This window comes from Coniophora puteana, assembly GCF_000271625.1.
Source record: "Coniophora puteana RWD-64-598 SS2 unplaced genomic scaffold CONPUscaffold_1, whole genome shotgun sequence".
NCBI classification, from domain to species: domain Eukaryota; kingdom Fungi; phylum Basidiomycota; class Agaricomycetes; order Boletales; family Coniophoraceae; genus Coniophora; species Coniophora puteana.
Window position 1 is genome coordinate 1,624,817 of NW_006913053.1, and position 13,884 is coordinate 1,638,700.

General features: G+C 50.5%; 6 protein-coding genes across 6 annotated transcripts; 5 read left to right on the forward strand and 1 right to left on the reverse strand.

Annotated features, from left to right (window-relative positions):
• Positions 1 to 453: 453 nt before the first annotated feature.
• On the forward strand, positions 454 to 1,029 carry CONPUDRAFT_30906 (uncharacterized protein; the record flags this gene model as incomplete). Its single annotated transcript, XM_007764182.1, has 1 exon — positions 454 to 1,029. A coding segment is annotated over one exon (576 nt), but the record flags the coding sequence as incomplete, so codon positions are not given.
• Positions 1,030 to 2,247: 1,218 nt separating this feature from the next.
• On the forward strand, positions 2,248 to 3,126 carry CONPUDRAFT_45945 (uncharacterized protein; the record flags this gene model as incomplete). The annotated part of the gene is made up of 1 exon (XM_007764368.1): positions 2,248 to 3,126. One exon carries the CDS (start codon positions 2,248 to 2,250, stop codon positions 3,124 to 3,126), a length of 879 nt encoding a protein of 292 aa, XP_007762558.1.
• Positions 3,127 to 4,420: 1,294 nt separating this feature from the next.
• On the forward strand, positions 4,421 to 5,583 carry CONPUDRAFT_114698 (yippee-like protein). The gene is made up of 4 exons (XM_007765048.1): positions 4,421 to 4,662; positions 4,713 to 4,756; positions 4,812 to 4,920; positions 4,980 to 5,583. Exons 1-4 carry the CDS (start codon positions 4,564 to 4,566, stop codon positions 5,058 to 5,060), a joined length of 333 nt encoding a protein of 110 aa, XP_007763238.1. The 5' UTR covers positions 4,421 to 4,563; the 3' UTR covers positions 5,061 to 5,583.
• Positions 5,584 to 6,270: 687 nt separating this feature from the next.
• Positions 6,271 to 7,298, forward strand: CONPUDRAFT_78774 (uncharacterized protein). Its single transcript, XM_007764566.1, has 2 exons — positions 6,271 to 6,433; positions 6,497 to 7,298. Exons 1-2 carry the CDS (start codon positions 6,430 to 6,432, stop codon positions 6,805 to 6,807), a joined length of 315 nt encoding a protein of 104 aa, XP_007762756.1. The 5' UTR covers positions 6,271 to 6,429; the 3' UTR covers positions 6,808 to 7,298.
• Positions 7,299 to 10,131: 2,833 nt separating this feature from the next.
• On the forward strand, positions 10,132 to 12,147 carry CONPUDRAFT_78775 (ras protein). Its single transcript, XM_007764567.1, has 8 exons — positions 10,132 to 10,329; positions 10,378 to 10,416; positions 10,476 to 10,544; positions 10,600 to 10,621; positions 10,737 to 10,832; positions 10,885 to 10,918; positions 10,972 to 11,968; positions 12,027 to 12,147. The coding sequence occupies exons 3-7, from the start codon at positions 10,479 to 10,481 to the stop codon at positions 11,339 to 11,341; spliced, it is 588 nt and encodes a 195-aa protein (XP_007762757.1). The 5' UTR covers positions 10,132 to 10,329; positions 10,378 to 10,416; positions 10,476 to 10,478; the 3' UTR covers positions 11,342 to 11,968; positions 12,027 to 12,147.
• Positions 12,148 to 13,027: 880 nt separating this feature from the next.
• On the reverse strand, positions 13,028 to 13,783 carry CONPUDRAFT_148508 (peroxisomal membrane protein 4; the record flags this gene model as incomplete). The annotated part of the gene is made up of 3 exons (XM_007765049.1): positions 13,028 to 13,315; positions 13,373 to 13,574; positions 13,629 to 13,783. The coding sequence occupies 3 exons, from the start codon at positions 13,781 to 13,783 to the stop codon at positions 13,028 to 13,030; spliced, it is 645 nt and encodes a 214-aa protein (XP_007763239.1).
• Positions 13,784 to 13,884: the final 101 nt, after the last annotated feature.

Consider the following 13,884-nt stretch of genomic DNA (forward strand, 5'->3'; position numbering starts at 1 on the left):
ATAGCCAACTACAGGCCAATAACCCTCCTCAACACAGATTATAAAATCCTCACAAAAGTACTCTCAGGCCGACTCTCCCGCGTTGCCCCATCTGTGATCAACCTTGACCAAGCAGGCTTTGTCCCTGGGCGTAGCATATCCGCGCAAACGCGACTCACTGACATGATCCGCTCCTTTGCGGAAATTGAAGACCTGGATGGCGCCATTATAGCCCTCGACCAAGAAAAGGCCTATGATAAGATATCCCATTCATACCTACGAGACGCCCTAAAGGCATATGGCTTCCCTGAGCACTTCGTCCGCCTTATCGGCTTCCTATACGAACATGCCGAAACATCTGTCATGATCAATGGCGTACTGAGCGAGAAATTTAAAATCATACGAGGAGTACGCCAAGGCGACGCCATGTCATGCCTCCTCTTTAACTTAGCCATTGAACCCCTTGCGCACGCCATACGACAGTCTAACCTTACCGGATATAAAACCCCCGACATGCACACTAGGGCAGTGGTATCCATGTTTGCCGATGACACAACAGTCTTTTTAAGAAAAGAGGACGACTTCGCCCTCCTAGAGACCATCCTAACGAAATGGTGCACCGCCTCTGGGGCGAAATTCAACATTAACAAAACAGAGGTAATCCCTATTGGCTCACCGGAATACAGAGCGGAAGTTATCAACACCCGCCAACTTAGCAGTGCCCAACCCCCGCTACCCCCCAACGTTCGAATTGCCTGTGATGGGACCGCTGTACGGATATTGGGGGCATGGATAGGCAACGATATTGATGAAGGGGCCATATGGTCGCCGATCTTAGACAAAATCCGAGACCGTCTAAACCATTGGGAACGGATCCATCCAACCATCGAGGGGAGGGGAATACTGATCCAGTGGTTTGGATGCGGAATGACGCAATACCTCGCCCAAGCCCAAGGAATGCCGCCCGACATTGAGGCAGAACTCTCGAAACTAATCCACGCCTTCGCGTGGGACAACGCCGGTCATGCTATGATTAACATAGAAACCCTAAGGGCCCGTCATGAATCAGGCGGTAAGAAGATTGTTGAAATCACACACCGAAATGATGCTATTGAGCTGACATGGCTGAAACGCCTACTCGCCCCCACTGGCACCCCCGAAACCTGGACATACTTCGCCAAAGCCATCCTACGCCAGTTCCCCAAAAGCGCCCCCTCCGTGCCGGACTCGATACGATCCGACTTCCTATTACAGAGGTGGAAACCCTCGTGGAGAAAACTCCCCAAATCACTAAGTCGAATGATAAGAGCAAGCGAAAAATACCACCTATGTGTTGACGACACCGTGATAGAGGATGCCACTAAGAAAAGTGCCCCGCTGTGGTATCACTTTGCAGGAGCCGCTGAAGACCAAAGCAAGAACAACACCCCCACAGCGAAATGCCTACGGGACAACCATAAGATAATCCTTGTTAGCGATGCCGTCGAATGGCTCGAGCAAACAAGCCCAGCACACATACCGGAATGGCGTTGCATGTGTCCATCCTGCACCCATGACCTCACAGTTTTGCACTGCCTGAACCCTGCGCGATGCCGAGCCCACGCCCGACGCCTCCTCAATCGTATGGAACCCAAATGGAACCCGTATACCCCAATTTTCAAACGTGACTGCACTAGCCAAAGCACTCTCAACCGGATAGGCAATAGCATATCTGAACTCACCTCTGACGCACCGAAAGTGGCGTATCGGGGGGAAATCCGCATTCTCGCTAACCCGGCTCCATTGACAAAGCCAAACCCGCCCCCTGGACCCTTCGTAGCAGCAAACCCGGAAGCCGTAATATCCATCTGCACTGCGGGCAGGCAACTCATCCTTGACGACGGTGACCATGTCAGGAGTGGAGCAGCAGTCTTCAGCAGCTTCGATTTCAAGGAAGTGAGATATAGATCCACCAGCGTGTTCTCCGCCCCGCTGCTCGGAGAGTTGAGCACGATGGTAGTGGCGATCCAACGCGTCCGCCCCGACGATACCGTCCTCCTGATAGTGCAAGCCAAAGAACTATACGAGGCCCTGACGACAGACCTGGCGACACATGAGCTGACACTCTGGATTGACCTCGAAAGCGAGGAACGGACCGCTGCACGCGCCCTCATGACCCTGGTACGCAGGCGCCCGGGACCAACCTTCATTCAACGGCACCGATCCGTTGGGGGAATGAACGGCACCCTAGTTGCGTTGACAATCGACCTCGCAGATGACCTCGAGTCCATGACAGAGGATATCCCACTGGCCGACGAGGTAAACCAAGTCGCCACCCTCACTGGCATGGCACTAGGTGCTGGTACCCAACGCATCTTCCACAAGATTATCCGTGAAATGAATAAACCCCCCCCACGGCGACGCACAACCATTAATGTGAGCCGCATCCGACATGCGGTAGCCGAGCTCAACGAGCAAGCTCCCACGACGAAAGCCATATGGGAGTGCACCAGGGACTCCGATAGCCCTGTGGCCATAAATGGTTTTAACTACAAAAATTTCCATGACGGGTACCGTCTGGGGGACCACTGGAGATACATTCCTGGCTTCGAAGAAAGAGTGAGGTGCAATCTGTGCAAAGAGGATGAATCCATGGAACACATCTTGCTGGAATGCGAAAGCCCACTAGCTCCAACACGCACCATCTGGCTCTTAGCGGAGGAGCTGTGCCGCATGAAAAATATAAAATGGCCCGCACTTTCATATGGCCTTGTCCTAGGCTGCGGACTACTGCGCTTCCGAAACTCGAAAGGAAAATACCGTCAAGGAGCATCCAGACTGTTCAAGATTGTAGTCGGAGAATCAGCCCACCTGATCTGGAAGCTGCGTTGTGAAAGAGTCAACAAAATGGTACAGAACCCCCCCTCTGCTCACCATCTAGAAGAGGTCAGAAACCGATGGATCAAGCAGATCAACCATCGACTCGCCCTCGATAAGATCCTCACCAATAAACACCGTTTCGGCCCCAAGGCCCTGAAACGCGCCATTGTTCTGAACACTTGGAGCGGAACGCTCTTGAATGAGGATCGCCTACCAAACGACTGGGTTACCGAAACGGGGGTTTTAGTGGGTATCACCTGCCTCCGCCCTCCGGGGCGGAACAGGTGAGTCCCACACTACCGCGTCTGACGCGGCGTGCGTAACCGCATTTCCTCCCGGTGTCTATCTGTCTTCGGTTTTCGCTCCAGTCCCCTTTGTGCAAGTCCGCTTGCATTCCCCTCCGCTACCTCTGGTAGCTCACGTAAACCGGCTCGTTCCGGCTAACCGTTCCACCAAAAAAAAAAAAAAAAAAAAAATCTAGATAAGACCAGCGCTAGTCTTACTTACGACTTCTATCATCCGGGCGCTTGGCCTCTGCAACAACGACGAACTCAGATCAGGCATGGTGGTTTTTTGTGAGTGGCAAAGATCGTAAACTCTCATGGCGCTGGATCCAGCAGTGAGCACACGATGCAGCCCAAGGGTTGTTATTTGCATCAAATCAGAACGCTGCCAGGCCCACTTTGTACGGGGCTTACTCAGATAACTATTCCCGACGGACTCGCGCTCGGACGCCATGCACATGCGGCATATCTAGGCATATCTTCGTCACTTGGATCCAGCCTTTAATTATGTTCTTGGCATATGGGACAGCAATCATTCACGATCGGCGGCCGTACGTAGCAAATTTAAAGTAATCCCAAGCGCATGAGCCAGGTTTGAATCAAGTTCATGGGAGACTCATCTGCAACGTTCATAAACTTCCTTGCTGGCCCACGAGCCTCTCACAAGCTTCTAGAGACAGCGCTTGAAGAACTTGGGCAGCTTAATTGCTTAATCGCGCTAGGCTGTTTATTATGCGAGAAGTACTCGCACCTCATGGCTTCGAGGCGCCCGCCACCCACGAATATGGGGACCAACACGTCGCTTGACGCCGAACCAGCAGAAATAACTCGTCATGGCGTCCCGGACGACCGTCTGAATACAGTGGCAGTAGTGGCGTTAGGCGTTAAAGCGTCGATAGATGCAGCGCGCCCGCACTTGGGGCTACTTGAGAGGTGTATTAATGGTGTCGCCGGCGCAGGTGCCTTCTGAAAAGTCCGGATACCTCGCTAAGTTAGATGCATATGATATGGCCCATCCTTTCGGTCCTAGTGCCTAGACGTTGTGATTTATCATGGTCAGCGCCGTTCTGCCGCGATCTGCATGCCAGACAAGAGGGGCGACCACTTCTGTCTGAGGGGGTGGTCCGCAGCGACGAATCGGTATCGATGCTGAAGTAAGTACTAAAGTATGGCAGAGCTGAACAAGGGGCCGTCATGGATTCCTCGGATGTCAGTGGGAAAGATGCAGCCTATATGAGGGCCATTCTGAGTTGCATATTGCAAAGCCGTTCAGATCTGTTCTCCTCCACAGGCCGGCGACTGGCTCAGTCCCCTGAATCCATTCGCACGTAACTACTATATAAGCGCGCCTATCCCTATCCGCTCTCTACTTGCAACCGCCAGCCTGAAACGCAGGACCTAACTCTCTCACCTAACTCTCACTCCTCACAATCTGAGCGCCATGGGCATGAAGTATCGTCAGTACCTCGCCGGAGAGCGTATCTATGGCTGCTCTACCTGCAAGACACACCTAGCGACTATTCACTCCATGATCTCTCGGGTGCGCTTCCTCTCTTTCTTGGATATCGACTATGCTTAGCGCACCAACAGGCATTTAACGGGCAGCACGGGCGGGCGTATCTCTTCGACGGAGTGTGAGTTCTATCATCATACTGCAAGTTCGACGATACTAACGTATCATTTTGGCAGTGTAAACGTTGTAGAGGGTGATCCCAGCGACCGTCAAATGACTACCGGAAACCATACTGTTCGAGATATCTACTGCTGCAAGTGTGGACAGAAGATGGGCTGGAAATATGTGTGTCATAGTTCTCAGAGCGCCTTCCTTCGGTGTTATAACACAAATGACTTGTGCAGGATCGAGCCTACGAACCATCTCAGCGCTACAAAGAGGGCAAGTTCATTCTTGAACGCAACCTTCTCATGGATGTGCAGTAGTCTACCCCGTGCATTCCTCATGCTACGGGACCTCATCTTCGACGTGGACTATCGCACCGGCTCAGACATCCGAGACATCCATCTCGGGCCTTTTACCAACCTTCCGCTTGACCAAATCGGTCTCCGAACTCGAACACCCGACATTTAAAGTTGAACGTTCACAATGCGCATACCACCCATGTAGGTCGTGAGGCAGCCTAGCTAATGGTCTGGAATGCCACAGCATATCATTCACCGGCACCGGCACCGACACCATCACCACCTTGCGCCTCAACTAACCACATTGATACTGCTTACTGTTCAGTGTCGTTCTGGTGCAACTACATACTCGCACACGACCATATCTAGACCACTCACACGTCAATGTTGGACGCCTTTTGCGACGTCTGATTTCCCCCGTCTATTTCTCGTTCAGTGTTTAACAGTGTTCAACGTTTAATCTTGTATCCAGTTCGCAGCTGTAGCAGCGTTGTATACGTCCAAGCAGCTAGCAGGACATTGTGTCATACCTTTTGTACATACAGTCACACTTAACATACGTGCTGAAATGAACACGTTGATAGCTTTTTCTTTACAGCGACGAGCACAAGTGATTAGACAAGCCCGAACTGATAATTTGTGTAAGTAGCTGCACAAAATAACCCTACATCTAGTCGGTCTCCTGAGACAATGCTTTTTTCCAGCGTCGACGAGATACAATATTGGGATTTGTCCTGGTCGGGTCGATTGGTTCGAACACAGAGATGTCGTGGGACTTAGAACTTACAGCTGTCAGTATTCCCGGATAAAACGAGCAAGTGCCAAGCAGCACAAGACAAAAATGGATGCGAGAGGATGCGAGGGACTGTACCTGGCGACAATCGTCGCCGGACGGACGATGTCAGGCACAGAGCGCTGATGTCTGTGCTTGCAGTTGCAGAGGCTTGCAGGCTTTAGTAGACCAGACGTGGACAGTTGCGGATAGACGTGGGCCTGGAGACTGCTTGGATACGGCGCACGGGGACGAGCAGGCCGTCGCTTGATTGGCCCGGACTCAGAGGCAATGGGGTGGGCACAGGTTGTTGGTTGGGAGGAACACCGCCACGTCAGAATGATGGGGAAGGATGGGGAGCATGGACATAGGCCGGGTAGTGGTTCCGAGTTGGCCGATCCCCAACTATATGTAAGACGCGCCGTCTCACCCAACCATGTTCCAGCCAGCCGCTCGCTTCCGGTTCCCCAGCGAAAGGTCCATCACTCGCGTATAAGTATAAATTTCATCATTTCAAAGACCCCCAGTCTGGTACTGGCGTCGACACAGTCCTTTCCTTGTTCAAAACCAACAAGCCCTCCAACCGCTCCCGCTCTCCCAGCAAAACCAAAGTGAGCAATGGGTAGGTCTCACTCACACCTTCATGTTCCAACATTCACTTACCTCGGGAATTTACGTCAACTAGCCGCATTGACAATGTCATCTCTCTCCGCACAGTCCAGCAAGGGTCTCCCTCGCCCATACGTCTCCTCCCCTCTTGCGTCTTCGTCTCAGCCTCGGGCTCCCTTGCCTCGCACCCAGCGTGGCTTACCTGCACGTGGCCCCGCCTTTCCATCCTCTCAACCTCTCCGACCTTTTGCATCCATCTCGTATATCTCCAAGCCTGGTACTTCGGCTGGCAAAGGCAAACAAGTCAAGCTCATCGAGCCTCCAAAAAACTTCAAGTCTACGTTCGTTCTTGACTTGTCTCAAGAGGAGTTCAGCCGTCAGATGTGACCTTTCTCATGCCGCACGCAAGGCTGCTGCATAGAGCCTCAGACGTTCTAGAGGTGTCTTTATATGAAGGAATGTACGTTACCCATGCAGGTCGGACCGTTCATACACAGGTGGCCTGCTCGTCGAGTTTTTCTCTTGATTGTCTCACTGTAAATACTAGCCCATACCATTGTCACCATTAGCTATACCGCGTTTCTTGTTCAAGGGATTCTTCCATTACGTCACGCGTATTTATTTCAGCACTCTTTCATTATCATACCTAGCTACATGCACTAGTTGTAGAATCGTTGTAGGTGTCGCGTGTATGTCGTTAATGGACGGGAAAGGATGGCGACCGAGGTTGGTCGCCGATTATAAGGAACGTCTCTATTTGTACTCTAGTACTGTTGCCTTTTGATGATCGACTCTTCCGAACTTCGTCTCAATGGCTTCAACCTTACAGCTACGCGTTGCCAGCTATATAGGCCTGCAAGAGTGACTGTCGATACCGGATATTGATGATGTTCTTGTGACGTCAACATTCCAGGCGTTCTCTAAAGAATAGATCTCGGCGACCGATCGTCTGTTTTCTGGTGTGGACGTCATCTCCTTATTAACAGGTTCTTATCAGCTATAGCACGTTATAATATCAAGAACGACTGTCTTCTGATATAGGGTCTGCCTAAGGGAGACTAATAGCACGTGGCATGCCAAACATCGAATCCTGTTACTAATCGCTACGTTGGAATTGGCTTCAAACAGTTATCCTTCAATAATACGTATCAAGGTTTCGGCTTGTCTCATTGACGGCATCGCAAGCGCCTCCACAACAGTTCTGGCATTTTGAGGACGTACGTTCCTCCATCGTTGCACACGAGAGCTTAACTACTCAAAGGCGAGTTTCTTTAATAGATTGATGCATCCAGTAGTATATAGAGCCACATGCACACACTGGCAGCATTCCCATCTTGTATAGAACCTTCGGTAGGTCTAGTAGGCCAAGGGATGTCTAGACTCACGACGAGGATAACGGTCATGGCTATTGTCGAGGCTAATTTTAACCCTAAGATCGGCTTACCATCTGGTTTCCGTAGGTGTAAATTCGTGCAATGGGAGGCAAGCTAGAATTCGTATTGTGGCAACTCTTTTGCCCCTTTTCGAGGGTACGACTAGGGCATGTTAACCCAAGGTACGTGCTATCTTCCTTGTGGTCTGCTTAGAGTAGGTTATAGCAATGGCCTTTGTTTTTAAAATCTCAATCAGCTGGGTGAGTGATCTACATATGTCCTCCGAAGTTGTTTGAGCGATCGCCCAAGCCTTTTAACATCCGTTCAGGCAGCTTTTATCTCTCATAGTTCGTTTCCATTGGGTTTCTGTCTTCAGGCAGGCACAACGTTTTGAGCACGGGTCAGTTGAGTCGAGTTCTACAACGGTGACTTTACACGCTCGAGAATTCGGCAGTGTTTTGACTCCAGACACGTTGTAGGTTGGCTGATCCACGTTGAGATTCATGTTATGCTGGGTTTCCCCGTTTCCACCCTGGGTCGTGTTATACACATTTGCGCTGCACCCTGCATTGCAGTAACGCAAGTCGAGTTGTCGCATGTCTCCTCGGAGTATCGGCGGGTTCAATGAAACGCTTAAACCTTGTACGATGTCATCCGTGAGAGGTAAGTTCTATCGATGGAGGTCATCCTAATTACACGCCCCCAGGATTTTCACCCAGCCCCTACATACATGCATCTCAGTGCATCTGCCGCGCGGGTGCCCGCATCCTCAAGAGATGAGATATGGCGCCTTGACTGGCAAGGTGAGATGCCGACGCAGTAACTTTCCCTGTTCGGCTGAATAACCTTATTTCATGACTCCCGTTTTCAAGACCAGGGCATTGGGCATCTCCTTACTAACTACCTAGCCACGGAAGTATTCCGCGAGCCAATCGCCAAGTTCTAACAAGTTCCAACGCTGGTACTTAGTATACTAGACCTTTGGTAATCATGGCCAGTGTCAGCGAGTAGTTCTGCGGCACAGGGGGTAACCCTCGTTGAATCAAGGCCGTTGTCCCGTGTTATGCATACTGGTGTGTCTGTTTTAGGTTGACACAGGATGTAGTCCTGACACCTACATGTAGGTCCTTGCGGCCTCTTTACCGAAACTTGGTCAGACGGACAACTTCGGCTATGCTCTCGTTCAGACGAAGAATCCTCTGACTTCATCATGTGATCCTACACAAGCACATGAAATTGTTGTATGCACAGGCCGTACGACACTGATCACTGGTCTGATTCAAACGAGCAGTGGCCGGCCGTTTGAGGCACTGAATCAACCAACTGTCTTTGAAGAGATTTTTGACAGTAGATTGTACTGAGAATGACTAACAATGCCGCGGCTTGGCTGATCGGGACAAAACACCCAGCCAGTCTTGTGAGGACCGTCGGTAGAAAAGACATACTCGGGTCCTAACCTACTAGGGACACGTACGCTGCTTCCGAAAAGCGTCCTTTTCGAGCCGTACCAGTGTCCACTAAGGTGACGCCTATGTCGAATTTGGTACTCCGTTGGTAGGTGCACACAACATAGATGGCTGGTATCGCGAAGTATCGCAAACCATCTATATAGCCTTCATTTTCCAAGATCACGGCGCGTTTGATCTATTCATGGCGGTGCCTGGCCATTCCGAGGGGAAAGGCTGGCGATGAGCCATGGAGCGCCGAGATGAACAGGATGCATGAGAGGTTGAGGATAGGTCCTCGAGCGGAAACGGCCATGCAAGCGGTGTGATGCTACTCATGTAATGTGACTAGCCTTTCCTAGACGATTAACGTGGGGCTGGGAGCTCTCCGCGGATGAAGGATCTTTGGCTTATTGTTTCGCGGGTGGGGTGCACGAGATGGTGTATAAACAGCGCAGCGAGAAGACAGGATGATTATTGAAAGCATGTCTAAGTATACTAAGTAGGCTATAATTTTGGGTTTCCACATGGAAGGACGGCGCACTGAACGAAGAGGAACGGAATTGTACCGAATGATGTGCGGAGATTCCCGGATGCGGGTGCGGTCGCACACTTGCAGAGCCCCTAACCACGGCTGAGATGATAAGATGAACTACTTGGAACATAGTCATTTTTTGCCTCGTTCTGAAGGAACTAATGGACGGAGCGCCAGGAGGCCAGGGGAAATAAGGGGGAAGGGAAAATGCTTAAAAAGTAGACAGTTTATGGGTCAAACATCCAGAGGGGCCCAATTTGCCCGTGTTTGTGTCCAAAAGTCCCACATCAGGTGAGGCATCGACTTGCTTCCCTGCCCGAATAGAAATACACACCGCCCAAAGAACTGCTCAGATCAACGCCGTCTCTTTCAGTTTCTCCTACCCCCCCGTCAGCTTTCCTTGACTCCTGAGGCGCTTCTGGTGCCCCGTCTTCTCTTTACGACCTTACACGAACTTGTACGACACCCAGCGACATCCAGTGTGCTTCTCAATCGCCCACTCGACTTCTACTACATACTCACGATCGTCGTTTCCAATCGCTTCTCTCATTCTACGGTGCGCTTCCTCCTCATTTTTGTTCTCTTTGCACTCATACGCTCTCAGAGTCCTCTTTCTTGTTTACATCTGCCTTGTTTGCTAAAGGTGTTTCCTGTTGTCGCGTGTCTCAAGGCTCAGGAGTCTCATTTCGCTTTCGCTATTAGACTATGGACAACTGGCGCGTTGCTGTTTTGGGAGATGGTGGGGTTGGTAAAACCGCGCTAGCCGTGCAAGTAAGCAGGTTATGAGTATCGTTCAATTGGAAGACTCACAATATGCCCTCTGCAGTTTACGTTGAACTGTTTTGTTGGTATGTACTCGTCAAGTCTATGTGACTCAACGTTCACGGGTATTCCCTGCGTTTTTTTCCACAGAGGTTTGCACTAATCTTCCTTGATATGGGACCCGAGCGCTCATTTGCATCTAGACATATGATCCGACTATAGAAGACGCCTATCGTAAACAACTAGTCGTTGATAACAAAATGTGTTTTGTTGAAGTTATCGATACTGCGGGACAAGGTGGGTACCACGTGTCAAATCTTGCCTGGTCCCTTTACTTATTGTATCTTAGAGGAGTATGCAACGTTGCGGGATCAATGGGTACGGTAGGTAACAGCCGCGCGGGAAATATATCTACCTCAATTAACTCTGTTTCTAGCGAGGGACAGGGCTTCATTCTCGTTTACTCGATCGCCTCGCGCCAGACATTCGACCGTCTAGAGGTTTTCCGACAATCAATGCTCAAGGTTAAACGCCAGAAGCCGATATTCATGTTGGTAGGCAACAAGTGTGACAAGACGTACGAGCGGGAAGTCTCCAAGGAGGAGGGTGTTCAGATGGCCAGAAATTTTGGTTGCGACTTCATGGAAACATCAGCCAGGACAGCGTACAACGTCGAGCTCCTGTTCACCAACTTGGTCAGAGCACTCCGTCAGACCAAGCGAGTCGAGCCGGCGGGAGGGTCAGGATCCACGGCGAAAGATGGAAAACCTCCAAAAACCAAGAGTAAAGGTTGTATAATTATCTGATGGATCTTGGTTTTTCCAGTTGTCCGGGTTTGGTGTGATTCTAGATGCTCAGTTCTCCTCTTACCTCCGTTATTGATACCTGCATCCTTCTTGTTTGTCTTTTGTTCCTTTCTTTGCCGCTCATACGCCTAGGGCACATCATGGTCTCCTTTTACCGATCTCATGACATCTCACTTACGTTTGACTGTTCATTCTCTGACATTGAGTGGCCGTGGTCAACTTTTGCACAGAATCTCCAGAGGTTGTTAGCAGCGTACGAGGATGCCAGCATGAAGCGATTTAGTTTATGTGTGCTACACGTCAGTTCGGACGTAATCCTTAGATCTAGCTACGGCAGCCACGACATACATGACTGCGGAACGACTATTTAACTATTGCTGGCGCAACAGCACCCAAGGATCATCGATCTTTACCCCTGTTTTTTTGGAGCCGACAGTATCAGACTTTCACATCACTTAGGCAACCTGATCAAGATGCCGTCCGATAGAAACAACAACCTCGACACCAGTTCGGAATCGACGGAACCAAAGCCCTTTTGCGACAATGTTGACTTCGTAATTCGTTCAACATACGATGACGTCCATTTTGATGTTCAACGGAGCAGCCTGCTCAGAAGCGAAATATTCCGTATGTTTTTTTTCTCTTAACCGAATGAAAGTGCAATATAAATAAAACTGGTTCGCAGGTGACATGTTTGCCTGTTGCAACCCTGAGCCAAGCATTGTTCACAGTGATAAGAGGGGTCATGTTATCGACCTCCACGAATCAGCTCATACACTCCAGGAGTTATTTGATACCCTGCACCAGCCCCCACCCCCGCCAGACCTTTCTGCTGAAACTCTACGAACAAAACGTCCCCGGTATCGAGTATACGAGCCGTCCTCCATTCCTTTGGCCACTTTGACAGAGCTCCTTACCTTGTCCGACAAGTACCTCTTTTGTGAGCCTATTGTGTATTCACTGCACGATCATCTTCTTGCCCACGCGCCTGCACACCCTCTGGAAGTGTATGGACTCGCCACGCGTTTTAATGCACCGGAAGCTGCCATCGCGGCAAGCACCTACTTGCTGGATAGGCCCCTATCCTCGTATAGCAAGAAAGAGCTGTGTTACATACCCACTGTAGAGGCCTATCATGACCTGGTGCGGCTGCAGGCTTATAGAACCAAAAAGACGCGGGAGATACTGCTTCAAGAGGACATATTTCCTCATGGATATGGTGTTTGCCCAGTCCACAAGACCAGGACTTTGCAGCTCTGGAATGAGAAGCGGATAGAATTAGCCAGCCAACTTGACGTCGGTGCGCACCCTAGTACTACGATCTGAGGTGGATAACATGCTGACCAATTGCCACAGACACAAACGTTGGGGCAGAGATGCGCACGTTGACCGATGTGCTGGATCATTGTCCAGTATGCGAAAAGTCATGCATAGCAGCATCGGAGATGCTCAATGTAAGTCTTCATTTGATATCCAAGATTCAGTGCAAGCATGATGTTGGTTACTGACACATCGCACACAGTACAAATGCGATAAGATTCCAAAATCCATAGACCGCATACCAATGGAATGAGCAGTGCATGGAGACGTCTAGATCTGCTCGGTGACCGTTGCTGTGCCTATTAGTATCGTTAAGAGTATTGTACACTGCAGTGGTGTCCAATTGATAGCCAGTGAAGGAACGTATCACTTGTTATGCCAAAACAGTGTCCGTAAATCGTTCCATGTCTCGGAGTCGCGATATAAGTATGTCATAGAGTTGAACATGCCGGGTTGGATTGTCTCGCCCCTGTGCTTGAAGAGCCACATCACCGAACCCCACGAGAGCGCAGCGAAGACAGAGAACCAAGCTGAATCAGGTGGCCGGGGACGAACGGCAGCAGACTGTCCAGCAGCTGGTGCTGACTTCGAGTATGGAGCATCTGCTCGTGGGATGAACGAGGCGACCACCCTTGATACGACATAGAGAACGATCTGGGGGGGCGGTTCAGGGACACAGGCAACAAAGTACAGAACGGACTCTTCGCATACCTGTTCATTGACGGCCGTGCGATTCCCAAAGACTACACGGCCACCTACGAGACCGGCAATGAATGTATCCGCACTCCGTTCCTTTCCGCCGTTGATCTTCTTCTGCAGAAGCAAGAGCATCTTGTAAATCGCGACAAACTTTGCCAAGTTCGTCGCATGCTGCCTCGTCGCTTTATAGATCGTCTCGAGACGCGACTTCCAGCTATCCTGAAACGATTAGAAAGTTGCAAGAGAACGTCCATAGGGAGACACGCACTCTCCGCGGCCAAATAGGATGGCCATAATCAGGGCATGAGGGAAGCGAACCTTGACTCCGTACACAAAGCCATTCCTCGCGCCTTTGAGAATGGACAGGTAGTCGTGAAGCCGAGGGTCTTGTACCCAGGTGTTGAGTCCGTCAAGGGTGGGCATGGAGTTGGAGGAGGAAATGTGACGGTGTGCGGTCGGAACACCTTGCTCGGGTATATACATGTATTGAGGGATGTGCGTTATCACATGTTTGTACAATCAAC